Genomic DNA, 24,811 nt, shown 5'->3' with positions numbered 1-24,811 from the left:
TCTGATTCAATAGATTAAGGGAATAAGAGTAGTGAAGAGACAGAGCTTATTGCTAGAAATAATCATAAGCATAGTTTTCTTAGTTTTTAAGTTGGGTTCCACTCCATTCATTAATTGTGGGTTGCTGTGAATTTTATTTTGGATCATTTATTTTCATGTAAGATTTGAATAGACTATCTAGTGCTTGCTACTTATCTTCTGAAATTAAAGGACAACACTTACTTAAAGTAATGCCTCACAATCTCCCTATGTGTGAAATCTCTCCATATAGACGTGTGAAATGACTATATGGACCTGGGAAAATTAAGAAAAGAAAAAAAATGAAGAATACAGAAACCTATGGTTAAATGTAGAAAAATGAAACTTAAAGAAAGCTATAAAATGACTGTGAAATCTTTGACCACCCTATTTAGTTTGAATTCTACCCTCCTTTCTTTAAAGTATTTTATTTTTTTCATAGCATTTATCTCTTACTAAAGTACTAGATAATTACTTCTCTGCTATGTTGACTGTTTAATGTGTGTGTCCCCTCACTAGAAGTAAGTGGCAGGAACTTTTGTACCCTTTAGTCCCTTGTGGATACCTACCACCTAGAACAATGATTTGTATTTGTATTTACGGTGTGGTTTATTTGTGCTTTCAGCTACAGATTTCATAATGATTAGTGCTTGTTTGACAATGGCATTTTTTTGGGTGAAGTCCTTAAGGGCTTGTTTCACCTGCTGGTTCCTTAAGGTGTAAATAAAGGGATTCAGCATGGGAGCAACAGAGGTATTAAGTACAGCTACCCCTTTGCTCAAAGCAACACCTTCTTTTGCAGATGTTTTTACATACATGAAAATGCAACTCCCATAAAAGATGGAAACCACAATCATATGGGAAGAACAAGTGGAAAAGGCCTTTTTCCGTTGCTGGGCAGAGGGGATCTTCAGAATTGTTCTAAGGATGAATGTGTAAGAGAGAATCACCAAGGCCAGTTACCATGCGTGTGAACACTGCTAAGAAAAGTGCCACAAGCTCTGGAAACTCTGTGTCTGTGCAGGCAAGCAGCAGCATAAGAGAAGAGTCACAAGTGAAGTGGTCAGTAGTGTTGGAATCACAGAAATCCAGTTGGAGGCCCATGATCACTGGGGGAAAGATAATGAGGAAACCAGCCAGCCAGGAGCTGATTACAAGCTGGATGCAGACTTTGTTACTCATGATAGTTGTATAACGTAGAGGTTTGCAGATAGCCACATAGCGATCATAGGACATTACAGCCAGAAGAAAAAATTCTGTGGAGCCCAGAAGGATTAAAAAAAATACTGTGTCATGCAAGCATTACAGGAAATGGTTGTGTCTCCTGTAGCAATGCTGATAAGAAACCTGGGGATACAGACTGTTGTGAATGAAATTTCTAGGAAAGAGAAATTCCTGAGGAAGAAATACACGAGTGTCATCAAACAAACACTAGATAGTGTTAATATCTAATAATATGATTATATGCTTGAAAAGTCTAAGAGAATTATCTGGAGCAAAGATGACTTGTTGTAACACATATTTATTAAGACCAAGACCCTTTCTAAATGCAAAGTATTATTTATGCAAATTATGTATGTCAACATACTACATACATTAGCACAAAAGAAGAAAAAAGGAAAAAGAAATGAAAAGAAAATAAGAAAATATCAAAGACTAAATCTTTCTGTAGCTGCCTAGTATTATTTGATGGTTATTATTCATTCTCATCATTTCAAATCCAATATATAAAGTCACAATTTTTATAAATAAATCAAATTCACTGTTTAACCTCTTTCTATGTCCCCAACCAAAAATTTGAATACTTATTGGCATGGTAAGAGCCTATTCCTATAATATATTGTCTCCCACAACATAAATCCTAATAATAAATAAAACTTTACTGTATACAAATTATGAAAACTAGAAATAAATTATAATAATTAAAAAATAACATTTGTCTTAATTAAAATACAAAATAAAAATTAGAGAGGCCAGCCCGGTGGCCTAGTGGTTAAGTTTGGCATGCTCCACTTGGAAGTCTGGTTTTGGTTCCCGGGAGTGGACCTACAGCACTCGTCAGTGGCCTTGCTATGGTGTTGACCCATATACAAAATAGAGGAAGATTGGCAAGAGATGATAGCTCAGGGTGATTCTTCCTCAGCAAAAAAATAAATAAATAAAAATTAGAGAAAGAAATCCATGAGTCCAGAAAAGCAACAGTGGTATAATAAAACCTAAGAAAAAAAATAAAAAGGAGAGCAGATTTATTTATTCAAACAACTAACAACAAGGGCATTTTCTCTTTACCACAAGAGCTTTCTTCCTTAATCATGACAAATTTATTAATCTTGAGCCCTGATATAACATCATCAAACCATAAATTTGTAAAGTAGCTAATTAGTAATCATACAAGATAATTCCAGATTTCTAAAGTCACCTCATCTCCAAGATATTTCCCTTTTCTAATGGAACAAAAGCAACATTTCTTAACCAGTCCTCCAAACCTTAGTTTTATGTCTTAAAATATTCTCAGTTGGGGGCCGCCCCCGTGGCTTAGCAGATAAGTGCGTGCTCTCCGCTACTGGAGGCTGGGTTCGGATCTGGGCGCGCACTGACATATCGCTTGTCGGGCCATGCTGAGGCGGCGTCCCACATACAGCAACCAGAAGGATGTGCAACTATGACATACAACTATCTACTGGGGCTTTGGGGAGAAAAAGGTAAAAAAAAACGAGGAGGATTGGCAATGGATGTTAGCTCAGGGCCGGTCTTCCTCAGCAAAAGGAGGAGGATTGGCATAGATGTTAGCTCAGGGCTGATCTTCCTCACAAAAAAAATAAAAAATTCTCAGTAGAGTTCCGTTCAAATACATTTATTTCAAAGTTTCAGAGGCAGATATTTCAAAGCAGAGATTGTTAGATGAGTGTTTTTTAACTAGTGAACTGTTCTTGAGTCATCCAGGTCACTATGGTCTTACAAAGTGTTGTCTGTAGGCAGAATAAAGAACATGACTGTTCTTATATATTGTTCCTGTTTTTCAAATGTTGATAAATGCTCCTGTGATTAAAAAAATATAAATTCATTTTGCAATATCATTGAATACATAATAGTTTTTCTCAACATATATTTTCATATTAAATAGATGCTTTAAAGACAATTATATCATGGGAAATTAGGTAAAGCAAAATATTCTGATTATTAAAATCTCTTATACAGATATCCTTAGAAAGTACAGTAGAGAATTGAATCAGGCTTGTGCTTTTTTCCTCATTAGGAGGATGCGTACCTGGCCTCTGTCTGATGCTGTTGTTCTATCTCATTGTCTCAAAGGACAGTGTCCCTGCTGCCCATTTTAGTTGCTTTGTCAAAGTTCATTATGCAAAAGGTCCATTAGTGACGTTAGAATCTAGGTCACTGAGGATCCTTTATTCATTCAAGTGATCCCAGTGCACCTCCAGAAGACTTAGCATAAGAACATAAATATCACTAATTTTGGAGTAGGAAAGCCAGCTTCTGCTCAGAATGATGAGAACTCTTCCAAAACCCAGAGGAAGTTCTTTTGTTCTCCTTCCTTACATTAGCTTTTCTTCCCTTCATGACAGAGACCAAAGGAGAATGTTTCCAAGGTTTAAAATAAGAAAGAATCTCTAAAGAGAGTCTGTGTGTGATACGAAAATGGGAAACTCAAGAACTCCAGACCCTCCAGAAGATGCCTGGAGAGTAAACGTAGACTGATGATGCTGTTAGACCAGTACAGAGTCTCGTGTCCCTTCACACAACACAACACAGTTAAACACAGCAAGGAGCTGCAGGCTGAAACCATGAAAATGTATCAAAAAAGTAAGTACCACAAGGATAGATATGAGAATTACTTTGCCTTTTGAGAGATAAGAGAAAGAAATATTTGTTGGCATTTTCTTCTGTAATGTGGTTAGTTAAGCTTGTTTCAACCTTTAAGGTGAAAAATTGTAGTAGACATGTTATGTACTATATTTACTAGCCCCTTGTAAGACTAAGGTCATACCTAGGGCTATATTTTTGCATCTATAAGTAGTCATCCACGCAGTGTAATTTCAGAAACCTTCCAAATCTCTGGAATTTATACTCCAAATAATATTACATTGCTCAAAATGTCAACATTTTCTAAATTATAAATATTCTTCTATGATGAAAAATTTAAGTAGAAATAATTCAATCCCCCCTAAGCATTTGTTAGTTCAATGGACATGTTCCCTTAATATCTGAATTACTCGCTAGAGAGTAATTTCATGACTGAGAAGAGGGACATTATTGTTGTTCATGAAGCACTGCACAGGACAGCAGGGTTGAGAAGAGGATTTCACGAAGACAGTTTGTGCCTGCTGTGTGTTCAGAGGAGGAGGTATGGAAAACGCACGACAGCAAGGATATCCCTTTTTAGTTACTTCATGGTTTGTTCTACGTCTCACCTTTGTTGTAGCCCTGAAGTAGTTGGGAGAGAATTTATTCCTAGATCAACCAATATCCAAGGACAAGGCAAAGCATTAGGCAGAGTAACTGATTACCCACTACTCTACTTGCATAAAAGAGAATCCATTCATGAAGAGATCTTACTGACAAAGGCAAAAATAGGATTTGCATAGAGAAAGGATTGAGGGGATATGGAAAATCTCAGAGACTTTGAAAACAAAGAACTCTGTTTTTCTTTCCTTGTATAAGTTGTTGATTAGTGTGACAGGCTCACGAAGAGACCACTCTTTTGGGGGTGGAAGGGTCATAAATGGAAACAGTTTCTATTATTTATTAATTTCTTGAAAACCTGGAGAGTTTATGAGGTAAGTGAACGTGACAGGCTGTCCATGTATAATGTTGGCCAGTAGCTTTGTCACTGTCTTCATCTTAGTTGTGTCAGGTCTGCACCATTTCTCTTATTATAATTTTTCTTTGGTTTTCCTGCATGAGTGTCCATTTTCCTGTTATGGTTCATTTAGAGCAAGATTGGCCCTGAAAGACGAACCTCATGTTTTATAAGGCACATGTCCGTAGAAAGAGAGGAATAAATTTTTTCAGACTCAGAGGACTCATGTCATTTGCAGTAAATATTTTAAAGGTAACAGAGCAAAAAGTCATTCATATAACAAACTAATTGATGTCTCCTGGGGAAATACCATTTCATTCAGTGATGGAGAAATAGCAGGAACCTTAGAGACTGTGCTTTCAGATAGGACATATTTTCATAGCTACTATTATAAGTAATTAATGCTGGTTAAGGAGTAGGAGCAGTCATTACTCTGTGAACAGAAATGGAGTCTTTTCCTCGTGCTGAAGAATACACTTAATGGCCAGAGATATTATCAACAATACAGATTCCTGAGTTCAGGAATCTATATTGTGAAAAGTATCCTTAATGACTCTAATTCAAAGAGTTACACACATTAAAGAACCTAGTGAAATGCAAGTATTTCTGGAAGAAGAAGATAAAACATTACATAAATAAATACAGTGAGAATTTCTGCATAAATTAAATGAGTTTTATGATACAGAGCCTAGCCCTGTACTTGACAAAGAGTAGATACTGGATAGAATAGCCCCACAAAAAATAACTTGTCTTAGATTTTCCAATAATCAAGTGGAAGCAGGTCCTACCAGAGAATTAAATGTATGTGTTCCTAAGAGGAAGGAGAGAGAGCAGGATCCAGAGTTGCATCCTTAATTGGGAAGAGCGAACCCAAGAGAAAGTCAGAGTGCAGCACTCCACACAATCAAGGCTCAGGCCAGTACACCCTGAGGATCAGACAAAAGGAGATTCAAGGTTAGGCCAATGAGATGGAGAATAATGGCCATGGAGGCCAACTTGACCCTTGTCCTAATTTTGCCTACCCTGCACTTGTGGAAAGATTTCTGAGAGGATAAGACCCAGAGAAATTAGAAGAATGAGAATAATCTTGTCTTCAGAAAAAGAAGTTATATTCATTCTTACATAATAAAACATGAATATGGAAAAGAGGATTAAAAGTGATATTGCATTTCTGAAGAGGAAAAGAGAAAGGAAGCTGGTTATATATGAATTCTGGGTAAAGGATCACGTTAGAAAGTAGAAAAAACTTAAAAAGCAAACTATAGATCATATAAGTAAGTAAATTTTGTCTTTAAGACAGTCAGAATTAGCTTTCTATCCTCCTCTCCAAATGATATTGTTTCTGTAATAACATATCCTTGAACTTCTGAAATGTCTTCATATACAGTATCGATGTGGTTGCCTGCCAATTTTAATAAAAACTACAAGAAGTAAATCCTTGAATGAAGAACATTAGTACTTCTTATCAGTGGAAGGGTGTTGAGGTTGGGGATTGAGGTGGGAAAACTAAAGAAAACATGCCACTCCCCACCGTCTCTCTTAGAAGAGGAATAAATCTTTAAGAACACAATAGGTGGTTTCAACTTTGAAAAGAAAGAAAAGCGGAAATAAAACAACTTTCGTATCTAAAAAATGTTGTATAAGGGGCTATTATGGACAATGGGAAAAAATGTAAGTACCTAAAAGTAAGATGTCCAGGAAAGACATTACTAGGAAAAATAACAAGCAAACAACAACAGTTGATGGAGAATTATAATATTAAAGGTAAAGTAAGGACTAGTTCAAAGGCCAGAGAAAAAAATCTGGAAAAGGAAGATTTACAAAGATTAGAATTGTGATTTTTCAAGCGTTTTGTGTAAAAGTGCACTCAAAATTACAATGCAATTTGAAAAAAGCATGAAAATAAGAATGGTGAACCAACCAACCAAAATAGGCATTAAAGAATAAAACTTATTCTCAGTACATATAAAACTCTGTTTTGTTTCTTCAGTTCACATTTATAACACGCTACAGGTGCCAGACATAAGGGAACATAAGGATATATAAAATATAGACTCCACTCTGGAGAAGTTTCCAGAAACATAGAGGAGAAATATAAGCCTATTGAAATATCCAATGTGATATATTCAAAGACAGGGTGGGCAACAGGTGTTTGGAAATAACACGGGATCACAATCTTACATACTCTGGGTGGGTCACTGAAGATTTCCTTGAAGGACTGATACCTAAGGAGAATCCTGAAGGACTAAGAGGTATTAATCAATCAGGGGATTAGCCCTTGCAGAGGGACAGCATACAGAAAATATGAAGAAATGAAAATAGTCAAGGTTAGTGGAACTTAAGTTATGAGGAAAAAGGTGAGGACCTTGTAAGTGAGGAGGTGAGGAATTAAGGAAGCTCCTGCCCATGAAGAGCTTTGCAGGCCACACAAAAGACATCCGTCTTTACCAAGAAATACCAAGTCAACATTGGAGGAGTAGAAGGCTTGGAGAGGGAGCAAGATTTCACTTTGAGCATATAGTATGTGAGGTGTCTGTAGAACATCCAACTGGTGGTGTATGCTTAGCAATGATTTTCATGTGGAAAGTTCTGGCCTTTGGAATCCATCATACAAATGACAAATCAATTGCACTGAGTGAAATCTCCCTTGGAGAGTATGGAGTAACAAGAATGACAATCAGAATACAAGAAGGGAGCGGTCTCAAGATAGAATATAGGGGAACAGCATTATTTCAGAGATGAACAGAAAATCTAGAGAACTCTAAACAGAGATCTAGAGTTAGGAGGAAAATCAGACTGATGGCACAGAATCCATTTGAAGAATGACTGAAATTTAATTAAAAAATATTGTGGAATGCCACAAAATAACTACAAAAATATGCCATTGTCTTCAAAAGTAATGAAGCTTTTATAGGTGTTAGAAAGCAGTGGGGAATTGGAAGTGAAAGTCAGGTTGCAGAGGATTCAATATTAAACCGAGTAGGGCTAAGATGAGAGGGCGGAAATACTAATATCTTTTCAAAGGAAATAAAATCATAATGAAAAAAGGCACAGCTTATAAGACTGTGTTCAGATGTGTTATATGTAGTTTTAGCTTAAAGGACTTGGAGAGAAATGAGACTGCAGTCAATTAACTGAAATAGAACATGAATGCATATGAGGATATTCCTTTTGTAACTAACATGAACACATTTTCTGGCACTATAAATAATATAGCTGTACATCAAACCATCTATGAGTTAAGAATAAGGAATACAAGGAGAAAAGAATAAGAAGACAAAGGAAAATCCTTGGATTCAGAGCTGTGTTTTATTGTTGTTGTTGGTTGTTTTTAGGAGAAATGCATCTTACCCTGATGAGAATCCTTTGATAGCAACAATTGAAGAGAATGCATGGTCTTAATTTTCTGGATAAGTCCAATATCTAAGGATTATCTTGGATAAAGAACATTTAAGTACACATGAAATAACATAATCTTTTTTCCCCCTAACTTATTGGTAAATTCAATTCATGTAATGAATTACAATTAACTAAATTCTTAAATTTTGAGGGATAAAGATTATCTAAGAAAAAGAAGGATTGTTTTACAATAGTGTGAATCCTGAAGGAATAATTTGCTGCTAATACATGTAATATTGCAGAAGGCTTTTGGAATAGTGGCAATATTGATTATGATGAGAAAGGAGAAAATAAATGTAGACTGGTTTGCTTTGCTTTTATATGTACAGTCTTGTGCTACAGAATTCAAATATCTACTTCTTCACTAAAATCTCTTTGATTTTTACATGCCAACTGGGTAGATTTCAAAAGTCAGTGATGAGAAATCACACAGCAATAACAACTTTTATCCTGCTGGGACTCACAGATGACCCACTACTGCAAATCCTGATTTTTGTCTTTCTATTTCTCACCTACATGTTGAGTGTAACAGGGAATCTGGCTATTATCACCCTCACGCTGGTGGACTCCTGTCTTAAAACGCCTATGTACTTTTTCCTCAGAAATGTTTCCTTCTTAGAAGTCTCATTTACCACTGCCTGCATTCCTAGATTCCTGTACAGTATATCAACTGGAGACAATACCATTACCTACAATGCTGCATGGGTCAACTATTTTTTCTTATTCTCTTTGGAGCAACAGAATTTTTTCTCCTGGCAGCCATATCCTATGATCAGTATGTTGCTATCTGTAAACCCCTTCACTACATGAGCATCATGAACAATAGAGTGTGCATCATATTAGTCATCTGCTGTTGGGTGTCTGGCTTGATGATCATTCTCCCACCCCTTAGCCTGGTCCTCCAGCTAGAATTCTGTGAATCCAATGCCATTGATCATTTTGGCTGCGACGCAGCTCCCCTCCTAAAGATCTCATGCTCAGACACCTGGGTAATAGAACAAATGGTTATCCTTCTGGCTGTATTTGCACTCATCGTCACCCTAGTGTGTGTGCTTCTGTCCTACACATACATCATCAGGACAATTCTGAGATTCCCCTCAGTCCAACAAAGAAGAAAGGCCTTTTCTACCTGCTCCGCCCACATGATAGTGGTTTCCATCGCCTATGGAAGCTGCATCTTCATCTACGTCAAGCCCTCGGCAAAGGACCAGGTGGCCTTAAATAAAAGTGTTGTAGTGCTCCATAGTTCTGTTGCCCTCTTGCTGAACCCCTTCATTTACACTCTGATGAATAAGCTAGTGAAACAGGCTTTTTATGACTCTATAAAGAGGATGACATTTCTGTCAAAGAAATCGAAGTTTTGATGAAAGAAGAAAGTCCTGTAAATATTTATCTACAGCTTCTAACGTTTCATTGCTTTGTGCCTATGATTTAGTAAAATTAACCTGCTCAAAGACATTTAATACTGCATCCTAATCTCACCTTAATCAAATTCCTTCTTCTTTCAAATAAACTCACACGTTGTATTTTCTCTCATTGTGAAACTACCAAATATATTTCTAAGTAATTAAACTTGTCCCCACTTGTGGCCTAGTCTTTTCTTCAACGCTCTAGAGAAGGAAGGAAAGTAATAATATTTAAAAGTAGGTAAATTATATAGAAGATACATTATGTAGTTATAATACTAATTTCTTTCTCTAAAATAAAGTTATCAAAATTAATATCATAAATCTAAGAATCCAAAAATAGAAAACAAAAACAGCAAAGTTGTATTAAAAATAAATGAAACCAAATAAGGCTTTGCAGGCCTATTAAAATAATAAAAACAACAACGTGAAACCTGAGATGTCAATAGGTGTTTGGGAATAATCAGAACTGAAGAAATGGAAACATCTTTATAATCACCAATAAGATGTATTAGGTATTTATTTACATTCATTAGAGAACTTCAGTTAAAAAGCATACATTTAAATAAAACAAATTTAAACATAATGTCAGTTATTTTGGGTTACAAAATCAGAATCGATGCATTAGAGTGAGTTGGAACATCAAATTTATTTATTTATTTTTTTTTGTGAAGGAGACTGGCCATGAGCTAACATCCATTGCCAATCTTCCTCTTTGTGCGGAGGAAGATTGGCCCTGAGCTAACATCTGTGTCCATCTTCCTCTGCCTTATATGTGGGACGCCACCACAGCGTGGCTTGATGAGTGGTGCATAGGTCCACGCTTGGGATCTGAAACTGCGAACCCCGGGCTGCTGAAGCGGAGTGCCCAAACTTAACCACTATGCCACTGGGCCAGCCCCTGGAACACCAAATTTAAATGCTGAGGAAATAAGACAGCTATTCACATCAACACATGGCTAATTGAATGATTTAAGAGAATATCAGGGATATCTAAGCTGTAGTAATAGGAAAAAATAACGAATTACAAAAGAGATGAAGTATTGGAATTATAATCAAGGAGACAATTGAAGAAAATATTCCTAAATTGAAGAACTTGAGGTTTGAAGCAAATAACAGTATGCTTGCCAATGGGGGAAAACAATAAAAAAAGGAAAGAAGGAAAGAAAGAAAAAGAAAAGAAAACAAACCTCCACCGATAATGCTCCTAGCTTTTTAATTATTATCTTTGAAAGTAAAAAATTACCTCTCCTGGTTAACAGAGAAAAAGGACAAAGAATTAATTGTTTAAAAAATTTTAAAGTGGAGTGACGTCAGCATCATGGCGGAGTGAGCTTTCCCGTGAATTCTTCCCCCACAAGATACAATAAAAGCAACAGCCACAGACCAACAACGGAATCCCAGACAGTGAAAAGCTAGAGCAGAGGGATCCACACTGCCGCACATCTGAGAGCGGAAGGTGCTGGGCCCCCGGAGGAAGTGGGGAGAGGTAAGGAGAACTCCGCTCCCTCCCCATCAGATCAGCGATCCGGTCCGCGCGGCTCCCAGAGAGGGGGGAGGGGCGGCCCTCGGCGGGAAACTGTAGCTCTTCGGGCTCTCTCAGCCAGTGGGAAACTCCCGCACAGAGGGCTCAGAGGAGCCACAGGGCTACCATCAACATCTGAGCACCCCAGAGAGCGGATAAAGAGGGGCAAACGAGAAGCCTCCCACGTCAGGGACCCAGAGGGCAAAAGAGAGAGCTCCCCCCTCCCCGCAACCCGGAGTCTGCAGCTCGACCAGATCTAGCGATCCGAGGCAGACCTGAACAAACTGGACTGGACCCGTGGATCGCAGTGGGGAAAAAAAACAAAACAAAACAAAACAAAACTGCGGATCGCAGCAGAAAAACTGTGGCAGAGCGCAGGGGGCTTAGACTACACAGCCCTTTACCACCAGACAGTGGCGGCAAGTGGAAATTGCAACCAGAGACTTCCAGGATGAGGAAAATCAAAACCAACACAGGAACCACAATGCAAAAATATATGAAATCACCAGACCAGAAACAAAATGACAAGCACCCAGAAATCAACCCCGAAGACACAGAAATCCATAAACTAAATGACAGAGATTTCAAAATAGCTATCATAAAAACACTCAACGAAATACGAGACAACACAGACAAACAATTAAATGAGATTAGGAGTTTCTTCACAAAAGAGATTGAAATCATAAAGAAAAACCAATCAGGGCTGATGGAGATGAAGAACACAATGGAGGAGATAAAGGAGAATCTGGAATCTTTAAAGAACAGAGCTGACAATATGGAGGAAAGAATTAGTACTTTAGAGGATAGGAATACAGATATACTCCAGATGGAAGAAGAGAGAGAACTAAGACTAAAAAGAAATGAAGAAAGACTCCGAGAAATATCAGACTCTATTAGAAAATGTAACATAAGAATTATAGGTATTCCTGAGGGAGAGGAGAGGGAAAGAGGAACAGAGAGCCTATTCAAGGAAATAATAGCTGAAAATTTCCCAAAGCTGGGGAAGGAGCAGGAAATACCAGTAAACGAAGCCAACAGGACGCCTATATATATTAACAGACAAAGGCCTTCACCACGACACCTAGTGGTAAGGCTAGCCAGGGTCAACGACAAAGAAACAATATTAAGGGCAGCTAGACAAAAACAAAAAATAACGTACAAAGGAACTCCCATCAGGCTCTCAGCGGATTTCTCAACAGAAACTTTTCAGGCTAGAAGAGACTGGAATGATATATTCAAAATACTAAAAGACAAAAACTTTCAGCCAAGAATACTCTATCCAGCAAAAATATCCTTCAAATATGATGGAGAAATAGTAACTCTCCCAGATAAACAAAAGCTAAGGGAGTTCATGGCCATGAGACCCCCACTACAAGAAATACTCAAGAAGGCCCTCAGGCCTGAAAACAAGAAGAGAAAGGGAACACAAAGTTTGGAGTAAGGAGAAAAGTAGGTAGACAAAATCAGAGAAATAGTAGATCTTTACCGGAATAGGTTAGCAACCACTTAAATACTAAACTCAAAGATCAAAGGAAGAAATTCACCAAAAATAAATTTAACCTCATAACTGTAAACACACAGCCACAACACAAGATAGAATAAGGTATAACAAGAGCAACTTAGAAGGGGAAGAGGAAAGTGACTGAATTGACTTAGTATAAGGAAATAGGAGGCTATCAGATAATGGACTATCTCATACACAAGACTTTTTGCCCAAACCTCAAGGTAACCACTAAACAAATAATCAAAACAAAACCACATATGATAAACAAAGAGAAAACTAGAAGAATCATAAGACAGAACAACCAAACTGAATTGGCAGTCCAAAACAAATGGGACAAAAAACAAAGGAAATGCAAAAGAACCAGAAAATAAGTGACAAAACAGCAAAATTCAGCCCTCATATTTCAATAATTACCCTAAATGTAAATGGATTGAACTCTCCAATCAAAAGATACAGAGTGGCAGGATGGATTAAAAAGCAAGACCCAACAATATGCTGCCTTCAGGAAACACATCTTAGCACTAAAGACAAGCACAGGCTCAGAGTGAAAGGATGGAAGACAATACTCCAAGCTAATGGCAAACAAAAGAAAGCAGGTGTTGCCATACTCATATCAGACAAAGTAGACTTCAAGATAAAACAGGTTAAGAAAGAAAAAGAAGGGAAATATATAATGATAAAAGGGGCACTCCATCAAGAAGACATATCACTTATAAATATATATGCACCCAACATATGAGCACCAATGTACATAAAGCAACTATTAACAAACCTAAAAGGAGAAATCAACAACAACACAATAATAGTAGGGGATCTTAACACCCCACTTACAGCAATGGATAGATCATCCAGACAAAAAGTTAATAAAGAAATATTAGACTTAAATGAAAAACTGGACAAGATGGACCTAGTAGACATATACAGAGCACTCCACCCAAAAACAGCTGACTACACATTCTTCTCAAGCGCGCATGGAACATTCTCTAGGATAGACCATATGTTGGGAAACAAAGCAAGCCTCAATAAATTTAAGAAGATTGAAATCATAACAAGCATCTTTTCAGACCATAAGGCTATGAAACTGGAAATGAACCAGGGAAAAAAAACTGGGAAAGTGACAAAAATGTGGAGATTAAACAACATGCTACTGAACAACCAATGGATCATTGATGAAATTAAAGGAGAAATCAAAAACTATCTGGAAACAAACGAAAATGATAACATGCCATATCAAACCATATGGGACGCAGCAAAAGCGGTCCTGAGAGGGAAACTCATAGTGATACAAGCCCACCTTAACAAACAAGAAAAAGCCCTAATAGGCAACCTTAAATTACACCTAACAGAACTAGAAAAAGAAGAACAAACAAAGCCCAAAGCCAGCAGAAGGAGAGAAATAATAAAAATCAGAGCAGAAATAAATGATATTGAGACCAAAAAAACAGTAGAAAGGATTAATGAAACAAAGAGTTGGTTCTTCGAGAAGATAAACAAAATAGACAAACCCTTAGCCAGGCTAACTAAGAAAAAAAGAGAAAAGGCTCAAGTAAATAAAATTAGAAATGAAAGAGGAGAAATTACAACTGATACCATGGAAATACAGAGGATTATAAGAGAATACTATGAGAAATTATATGCCAACAAATTGGACAATCTAGAAGAAATGGATAAATTCTTAGACTTATACAACCTCCCAAAATTGAACCAAGAAGAAATGGAGAATCTGAATAGACCAATCACAAGTAAAGAGATTGAAATAGTAATCAAAAACCTCCCAAAAAATAAAAGTCCAGGACCAGATGGCTTCTCCAGTGAATTTTACCAAACATTCAAAGAAGATTTAATACCCATCCTCCTCAAACTATTCCAAAAAATAGAGGAAGATGGAACACTTCCTGAATCATTCTATGAGGCCAACATCACCCTGATACCAAAACCAGACAAAGACAATACAAAGAAAGAAAATTACAGGCCAATATCGCTGATGAACATTGATGCAAAAATCCTCAACAAAATATTGGCAAACCGAATACAACAATATATTAAAAAGATCATACACCATGATCAAGTGGGATTTATACCAGAGACGCAGGGATGGTTCAACATCCGCAAATCAATCAACGTGATACATCACATCAACAAAACAAAGAATAAAAACCACATGATCGTCTCAATAGACGCAGAGAAGGCATTTGACAAGATACAACATCCATTTATGATAAAAACTCTCAATAAAATGGGAATAGAAGGAAAGTACCTCAACATAATAAAGGTCATATATGACAAACCCACAGCTAACATCATACTCAACGGGGAAAGACTGAAAGCCATTCCTCTGAGAACAGGAACGAGGCAGGGCTGCCCACTCTCACCACTCCTGTTCAACATAGTACTGGAGGTTTTGGCCAGAGCAATTAGGCAAGAAAAAGGAATAAAAGGAATCCAAATAGGTAACGAAGAAGTGAAACTCTCACTATTTGCAGATGACATGATTGTATATATAGAAAACCCTAAAGAATCATTGATTATTTTAATTTTTTAGTTAGGTAATAATTTGAGAATATGTATATACCTTGTTCTTCATCAAACATTTACCCACTAGTTTTTACATTTTATTGAGATTTTCTAACGCCATCCTTCCTTCTATGCTTGTTAATTCTCATTTTACTCTACGAAAGAGCTTTCTTTTGTCCTCTTTTATTTATTTATTCATTTTTTATATCAGTAAAACTTTTATATATTTTTATCTTATTCTATGAGTTGTAATACATTGTCCTCTTTATCATCTGATTCTCACTTTTTCCAGATGTATCCAGCTGTAGCCCCATGAAGCTGGCTCTGTGTCTTTTTGGTAAGCTTCATCATTTACAAAAATTACTCAATGTACTCAAGAAGTTTCATACTGCATCCTGTGTCAAGTTCTGGATATTGTTTCCACATGCAATTCAGTCCCGTGAGTTGATCCAGATTTTTACCAAAAGAACAAAAATGAATTTTGTGAAGAAATAAAGCAAATTGATGTTGCATGTCATTCATGAAAACATTTACAAGCATGCAAATAAAAAAATGCGGCATTTGAATTTCTCAATTAGTTGTTATTTTATGAGGAAAACAAACGTGCATGGTTTAACTTGTCAGGGATTTTTATATACTAAGAGTCTTGCTTTTTTCAGCTGCTGTTCCTCCAGTAATGATAATAAGCAGAAAATGTTCAAACAATTTAAAAATGCATAAATTAACTTTGAGATATTATTTTATAGTACAATACTTAGAATTAACGCATTCTACTAAGTATTTATTAATGGATCAAACATGTGCCATTAGTAGAATTGGAAATATGGAAATTTTCACTTTAATAAACACTTTGATTTGTTGTTTGTGGAAAAAATTGCAGTGGTTTTTGAAATTCCATATGTTACTAGTTGTTATTCTAATCCTTTCTTTCCAAATCAAGAATGCATGTGGTAAAGAAGTCTGTGAAGGTGACATTATACAGAGATGATTTTGAATCTTCTCTAGTTTGTTTATGAAAATAGATAATACTCAAATATTGATTTTTCCATGCTTATTAATCTGTAACATGATATAACTATGTTTGGATATGATGATTAGAATCATAGGCATAGATTTTAATGGAACTTTTCTTAGTTCAAATTTATTGCACAAAGATTACTATTGCATTTTCATAGGGCAAATGTCCTTTATCTCCTGATCTGGCAGAGGAAAACTTTATTCACCAGTTGTGTATAACATATTCTTTACACTTCTCTGAGATATTTATATCACCGATAAAAATTCGAAGCTTGTTTAAAATCTAAGACCTTATGTTTGTCATTAAGATAGTTGCCTTCAGATAGCTATGTTAACTGTAAAAATTCATTTTAATTCTCATCAATCTAGAAATTTACTTATAAACCTTTCCTCTTCTAATTAAAGAGTTTATTGAAAGTATTAAGAAAATCTCTTTATAATAACTGAACAAAGGATTTTGATAAGGGATCAGATTTAAAATCTAAAGCTTACATCTTTTCTAGAACTTTTTAGAACTTTTCTAGAACACATCTTTTCTAGAACTGTTTTATCTTGCTATTTTACCTACTAATATTGTATTTAATTCTATACAGGCTTATATGATTTTTGTTAATTCACCCTTTTGCATGCAATCTATATGCAACATTCTCATGCCTCCGTCACTTTCTCTCTGCTAGTCTCCATTCTTGCTGCTTTGTAGCTTGCTTTTCCCAGAGGAGTGCAAAATCAGTCACTTTAGGTGCTAACATTTGATTTTTCTCAGCTTTATGTTAGCAGCCTATCACCCCGAATTCTTGGATGGAGAGCTGGCACAACGACTGGAACATAAGTCCTCTCTGTCTTTGATTCTCTGTGATTCTTCTAAACTAAAAAGCACTATCACCAAATACATCAGCTATGCAATCAACATTATTCTTGTTAGTAACACATTCTATCTTCTCATCTCACGTTTCAATCTCCCCTCCGAACAAGACAAAGATTTCAATAAAGTGGGCTGACAATCACGAAGTTAGGGTTCTGAAGGCACTTAGGTCTTCCAATCCAATGTAAAATGTTTTATATCCCTCTCCAAAATTGCTTTTTTTATTGAGGTAAAATTCACAAAACATAAAATTCACCATTTGAACAATTTTACAGTGTAAAATTCAGTGGCTATTAGTACATTCACAAAGTTGTTCAATCACCATCATCATCTAATTCCAGAACAATTTCATCACCTCGGAGAGAAACTCCATGTCTATTAAGCAGTGACTCCTCATTACTCCCTTCCTCCCGCCCTGGCAATGATTAATCTGCTTTCTGTCTCTATGGATTTGCCTGTTCTGGGCACTTCATATAAATTGAATCATGTAGTATGTGTGGGCTTTTGTGTCTGACTTCTTTCACTTAGCAAAATGCTTTCAAGGGTCATTCATGTTGTATAATGTATTGGTATTTTCTTCCTTTTATGGATGAATACTATTCCATTGTGTGAATATACCACATTTTGTTTACTCAATCATCAGTCGATGGACATTTAGGCTCTTTCCACTTTTTGACTGTTATGAACAATGCTGCTATGAACATTCATGTACAAGTTTTTGTTTGAATCGTAGCACATTTAGATGTGCTTTCTAATATTTCGAAGACCTGGCTATGACATTAAAGGGGCATAAAAATTTGGAGGGATGATCATATACATTCCTTACTGTTTTCTGAGATTGTTAACATCATTTTAGCACTAGAAATACAGATGAATCATACTTGATTTTAAATGCATTCATATGCCTGGTACCTGAAAATCTTAGTAAGGAATTTTAAAATTATAATATTGTTGCTACATGCTGTTATTATCATTATGCTATTAAAATTACCCCAAAACTCAAAAAAGAATTAACTAATAAGAATGAATTTAATCTAACAATAGTTTCATATTAAAAAGAGAAAATAATAAGTGAAAACTTCAATCAGCATAAGATCATAATTACTGATGAATGGAAAACAAGTCATCATTACCCAAAGTTATAAGAACGAGAACAGGTGAAATTTTCCCACATGTTTTGTACCATCCAAGCTTATTAATAAAATACTAAATATTAGATCTCAATAAAGTCTAATAACATTCGAACATTTGTGTATGAACATGAAATTCTAGAAACTCTTGTGAGTCAATTCTTAGGGTATTGAACAGCTTTCAGTCATTTATAAGTCAGCTACTCACAAATGAAGACATGACTTGGTGATTTTAGTACAGCCCATAGTCCATCATGACTCCCCTTGTAAGGCAAGCCCACAACAATGAGTCAAATTATATTTTAAGAATGGTTGTTTCTGTCTAATCCCACTTTTTGTAACATATTTGTAATTCTAAACTTAAAGACAGGTTCCAAAAATAGTACAAAGTACTCCATGTCCTTTATTGAGTCACGTTTATATTTTGTATGAATTATTTTATCATTCTCCCTCTCTCTATTTATATATATATGTAATATATATATGCTGACAATTGAAATTTCAAAAAAATCGCTTCACAAAATAATTCTCTATACTATTCTTTTAAAGAGTAAGGTCTCTTGGAACATCTTAAGCATATTTAATAATGACAAAATTCAATTTATCTAAGAATTTTAAAGACTATGGCCTTTAAGTAAAACATGGTAATTCATTTAAATTTTTAAGATACAGCTAGCACCTCAAGAACTTATATTCTATAATACAATCAAAATCCTTTGTTTGGTTTATTCTAACACGCCTTTAGAGAAAATAAATTTTGTAATTTTATATTTCTAACATAGAAAAGTTTCACTTTTAAGAACTGAAATTTAAAGTTGAATGTATAGAATGGAAAGAGTTTCTAAGCGTGGGTAAGTTGAAGTGATTCAAATAATTAAATATTAGATCAATTCTTAAACTAGATGAGTCAAAATAGTTTTTGTTTAATGTCCCTTTTATGTTTTCATGTTATTTATTTCGATAAATAGTATTACTTGTCTGAAGCAGAAAATATCTTTCTAAACACAGCTCTGAAGGCTTGTTTAACTTGCTGGTTCCTCAGAGTATAAATGAACGGACTCAACAAAGGGACAACCGAAGTTTTGAGCACAGCTACTCCTTTACTTAAAGTGACTCTTTCCTTTGCTGATGGCTCTATGTAGAGGAACATACAACTACCATAAGTGAGGGAGACAACAATCATGTGAGAAGAGCAGGTGGAAAAGGCTTTTTTCTTTTGCTGTGCTGAAGGGAATTTTAGAATTGTCTCCATGATGTAAGAGTGAGAAAGGATTACTAATAACAATGTGACAATGAGGGTCATCACTGCTAAGAAAAAAGCAATCAGTTCTAGTAAATGTGTGTCAGAGCAAGAAAGTTGGAGGACAGGAGAAATGTCACAAATGAAATGATCAATGATATTTGAAGCACAGAAATCCAGGTTAAGACCCAAAATCAGTGGGGGGAAAGTGACCAGGAATCCGATTGCCCAAGAACTGAGCACAAGCTGATGACAAACTCTGCTGCTCGTGATGGATGTATAATGCAAAGGTTTGCAGATGGCAGCATAGCGGTCATAGGACATGGCAGCCAGAAGGAAAAATTCTGTAACCCCCAAGAATATGTAAAAAAATAACTGAGATGCACAACCATTATGGGAAATAGCCTTTTCCCTAGTTACAATGGTGATTAGGAATCTGGGAGTGCAAGCACTTGTGAATGAAATTTCCAGGAAAGAGAAATTACGGAGGAAGAAATACATTGGGGTCTTGAGATGGGAATCCAGTAGAGTGAGGGCAATGATGGTTAAGTTTCCTATTACACTCAACATGTAATTTAGAAGTAGAAAGAAGAAAATTACAATCTGTAACTGAGAATTATCTGTCAGTCCCAGAAGGATAAACTCTATCTGCCTCGTATGGTTCTTCATTTCTCTTTTGTGACTTCCGTGAAATTCTAGAAATAAAAATGTAGAAAAATAAGAAACTACATGAGTAGCTTTATACTCAGGAAATGATATATAAAAGGATAAGTATTCACAAACATACTCCTTTACAAGGTAATATTCCATGAATGTTGAAGATATGATCTAGAACCGTGCAACAGAAACTATTTAGAAAAAACAGCACTATAGATGTCAACTCAATTTTGGAAATTGACCTGTAAAGCCCATAATAGTTGATATTTTCACACTTGCAAACTTCCAGTTGATTGTAACTAATTCCAAATTTTTCCATTTCTTAAATAAATTAGATAAAATCTTGGTTCAGGATTCAAAATTAATTGATTCATTTTTAATTATTAACTTCACCAAAATAAAATTATGCCAGTGTAATGAATTAAGACCTACAGTTAAATTCTGAAACTTTAGATTTCATATTAAAGTGACATTTGCTTAGAGCCCCATTATAACCTCTTATAACTTCTCTATGAACTACTGATGAAGACACAGACAGTGACCAAAAAAATAAAAGAGAGTGTAAGTATGTAATACCACAACAAAATAAATACTGGTTGAATCTAGGAAAAACTGAAACTGAATAAAAAGCAGATATAACTACATTTACAAAAAAAATGATATCTTATTCAGGAGTTCAACATTCTGCTACATGTAGCCAACACAAAAAGAATAAAAGAAAAAATACAGAAAATGCTTTACATCTCTTCACAGTTTCCACCCAGTTACAGATATCTAGAGTCTAAACCTACTTTTCCAGATGCAGCTTCATGAGAGTGAAAAATCACTGTTTTTTCCTCACATTGCCTATGTCCTCATGTCCCCAGCCAACACTCAGACACCTAATGTGACCATTAATCTAGGAAGTGTTGTGTAGGAAGTGTGTGATGATGTGGATGGGACAACCGCATTCTGATAGCATTTTATGTTTGTAAATGTAGGTTTTCAGAATCTCAGGTGGCCAATGATGAAAGCAGAGAGAATAACAGAGCAGAAGTACAGCAACGGTGGGAGCCTGTTAGCAGTTAGAAACTGGATTTATAGCTGTGCTAATCCACATACAATCCAGCTATGGATCTGAGAAAGAAGAATGTATTAATGGTGTTGAGACAAAGGACACTCACTCTTAAGGTTAAAGTTTGGACAGGTCTTTTATTGTTTAAGAATACATTTTTAAAGAATATCCAAGATAATGAATTGAAGCTATTACAATAAGATAGTTCAGTAATGTAAACAGACAAAACAAATTTTTAAAGAGGAAAAAAATGTTTAGAATATACAATGGGAAACTTACCTTTCTCAATAAGCAATTCAACTTCCATATTAGATATGAGCTATTTGTCATGGTATAGTTTTAGAGAAAAATAGAAAGCAATCTAAATATTGAAAAATAAGTAACTCTTTAAATAATTTCATTCATTCATACAATTACATTTTGAAGTGAGGACATTGATGAATATATATTCTCATAAAAATATTCTAAATGTATTTTAGACACAAAATTACAAGAAGGTTTATACCAATTGACCCATTTTATAAATGTCTACATATGGTACATGCAGGTATGATTTCTACAAATATATACAAAAATAACAGTAATTGAAAATTTTACAGTTCTCTTTCAGTGAGATATTAAATTACAGTGCATTTATATTTTTCATTAAAAATTCTGTTATTCTTAATAGTATCCTAACAATGGAAATCATCCAATAAAACATACTTTTTTTAAACTTCTCTAATATGTTATTTTTAAAGAGCAAAAAAAAAAAGTATTAATGAATTCACAACGCTGATAGGTTATATATTTTAGAGCGATATTTTCACCTAAAATTGATGTACTTCATTTTCCTCTTAGCCTGAGGAAACCTTTGTTACCAATTTGCAAAACAGGTAAAATGAATTTAGAACATAAGCACTGACAGAGAGAAAAAATAAACTACATCACGTAGTATACAGTTTTAATTCTTTTAAATAAAAAATATTCAAATTATGATCAATATCTTTGCCTGTCCTGAAGTTTTACTTCATTTTATTATTGAATACATAGTATTTTTGCCTCCACATGATTTAGCTCATTACCTCATATGCGAATTCATGAACCCCACAGTATTTAGACTAAAAATTTTATTCTTTTAGAAAATCATTGTTTTCCATTTCATATTTCTTCTCCTCTTATACTAATTTTCCAATGAAATGTCTCCAGGCTGTTGATGGAAATGGTAGATCTTAGAGAACCATAGATGAATCTAAATCTTTCTTCTTTGATCTCATCTTCATTTGGTCCTGTTTGTTTTGTTAATATGTCCTTGTTCTAACTACTATTTTTTCTGCAAAGTACATTGAGCATTCCTATAGATTCAGTGTTGGTGTAATTTCAGAATAATTTCAAAACTGTGTAACAGATATTTGTTCTACAACCTGTGCAGATGTGGCAAATAATAATCATCAGTGATAAGTCGTCATTGCCCAAAGTGTTGATCAGAATTAGCACTTCCAAAACAGCTATTTTTAAAAACGTATTTAAACATGTGAAATCAACTCTCCAGGAAAAAATATCCTCCAAGCTTGTTATGTTTGATGGACATCTAGAGTCGTTCCGACTCACTTCATATAGACAGCAGTAGAGTAATCATCACTGCCTCCACAGGTCTATAGCACAGTGTCTGGTTTAAACACTCAAATATTAGAAATGCAGATGCAAGTGCATGAATCAAACTTCATGCTCTTTCATTTACAGATACAGAAAATAGAAAATGAGGAATAATGAATGTTTTATTCAAAGAGGAAAAATAAAATATCACTTTTAAATCACTGTTATTTATTTGTATGTAACTTACATGGTGTTTGTAATCATTCTTACATTTTTCAAGGAAAAGTAACACCACTATTTTACTTACCATTAACAGTATATGTTGGTATCTTTTTTTTTTCCTCTAGACTACCTGAGCAAGTATCAATAATAATAAAAGGCAAATGTACTCGTTGGAAAACAATATTGAATTTTGTAGGCAAGAAGATTAATATAAAATTCTCTCTCAGTTTAATTCAAAGCAGAGAGCTAGTGTGACTATTTTAGTGACATAAGTTTTTGCACTATCACATATATCTGAACATATAGTAGTGTCTATGCCTTGGATAATAAAGATTTCTAATAAACTCCTCTTTTTAATACCAGATAATTTATAAGATGTGTATCTAACTAATCCCACCTCGCAAACATTTGTAAAGATTATCATAACTCTGATGATTAGCTTGAAACTTGGGAAATATTTGCTAGTTTCAAGTTACATAAAAGGAATGACTGCTTCTCTACAGGAAATCTAAAGGGAGAGTGTCCCCACGGAGAAATAGTTCAGATTAAAAAAATATCAAAAGAGCCTACAAAACACCAGTTGGACTTTGGCTTTATCATTTAATTAAAAATAAGCTTATTGTTTCAAGCATGATGATATAAAGTACCATTAGAGTTGTCATATTAAAAAATACTCATTTCAAAACAATCATGTAGACACTGCAAACTAGCAGATTATTTTGGATCATAAATAATTACATATGTCCCAAGATACCAAGAGACTTCCTTTTGAGGTTTGCTGGGGTTGTTTTCCAATAACGTAAACTATCACTACGAGAACAGCATATGGGTACCTAACACAACTGCTACGCCTACTAATTTTTAAAAATCAACTGTGTTCAATTTTAAGAAAAAAAATTAGAATTTCTGCATAATATTATGATTTGAGAATAGTTTTTTCGGTTATTTGAGGATATGCACCTAAGTTCAATCTTTTTGAAATATTATTGATTGTTATAACACCTGTCATTTATTGAGCATTTACTGTGCATGAAATACTGTGCTATTATACATATTTTATTCAATTTAGTCATCATAATAGGCAAAGTACACATAATTATGAGCATTTCTTTTCTTGCTGTTGAAAAAACAGAATTAAGGAAATCATTGTAATTGCTCATACTCATGACAAAGTTTAGAAATTATGGACAGAGGATTGCAATCAGACCTTCGATTCCAAATTGTGGTTTGTGAACCATTACGAAATACTTCCAATTAGATGAATGAGAGTTGGATGATAGGTAGATGATAGAAAGATGGATGATAGATATCTAACGCATGATACCATCCCTAGGATTTGAGTGCTGAATTTTTTTAAATAAATAAATAAACGATTGAAAGATTGACCTCTCTCAGGCCATACATGAAAATTTTTTTGAGAAATGAAAGGAACTCACAACGCATTTTTGAGTATATCTTTTAACTAAAATTTTGATTTTTTCAGCATATTATTATTTTATATATTTTAAAGTTTTAGTGCCATATTACAGGAAAATGAAACACTATAATTGAATATAAATAGAAACTAATGAAGTAACAGTATTTCACACTGAATAAAAAACCACAGTGGTAAAAAGCAAAGAAACAAATAAAAATAATTTAATGTGTAACTTTCTAAAATTTCATGCTCTGATCATTGACTCTCCGTAGGATATATTCTAAAGAGTAAAAGGATTACAAATACATCTTTAACTCTGCATGGTCTGTGTATTATCATTGGTGGTACTGATGGAGGAATTCTGATTTTATTTTGTGTGAATTTAGCACTAGGTAAATTAGTAAGTAAATTGATGCTAAGAACTAGAAATCTCACTGCAGAAAAAAGGAGAG

At 34.8% G+C, this 24,811-nt stretch overlaps 1 protein-coding gene and 2 pseudogenes across 2 annotated transcripts; 1 reads left to right on the top strand and 2 right to left on the bottom strand.

Annotated features, from left to right (window-relative positions):
- Positions 1–590: 590 nt before the first annotated feature.
- Positions 591–1,439, bottom strand: LOC131416525 (olfactory receptor 6C65-like; annotated as a pseudogene).
- A 7,214-nt stretch (positions 1,440–8,653) lies between these two features.
- LOC131415659 (olfactory receptor 6C2-like) lies at positions 8,654–9,600 on the top strand (annotated as a pseudogene).
- A 6,829-nt stretch (positions 9,601–16,429) lies between these two features.
- LOC131415658 (olfactory receptor 6C70-like) lies at positions 16,430–20,103 on the bottom strand. 2 transcript variants are annotated; one of them, XM_058557484.1, is made up of 2 exons: positions 19,199–20,103; positions 16,430–16,439 (listed from the first exon to the last, which is right to left on the bottom strand). In XM_058557484.1, exons 1-2 carry the CDS (start codon positions 20,101–20,103, stop codon positions 16,430–16,432), a joined length of 915 nt encoding a protein of 304 aa, XP_058413467.1. The 2 variants fall into 2 exon arrangements, with proteins under 2 accessions (XP_058413467.1, XP_058413466.1); XM_058557483.1 differs by lacking the exon at positions 16,430–16,439 and having other exon boundaries at positions 19,165–20,103.
- Positions 20,104–24,811: the final 4,708 nt, after the last annotated feature.

The sequence above is a fragment of the Diceros bicornis genome, chromosome 17 (assembly GCF_020826845.1).
Source record: "Diceros bicornis minor isolate mBicDic1 chromosome 17, mDicBic1.mat.cur, whole genome shotgun sequence".
NCBI lineage: Eukaryota > Metazoa > Chordata > Mammalia > Perissodactyla > Rhinocerotidae > Diceros > Diceros bicornis.
This window is presented reverse-complemented; position numbering and strand designations above follow the sequence as displayed.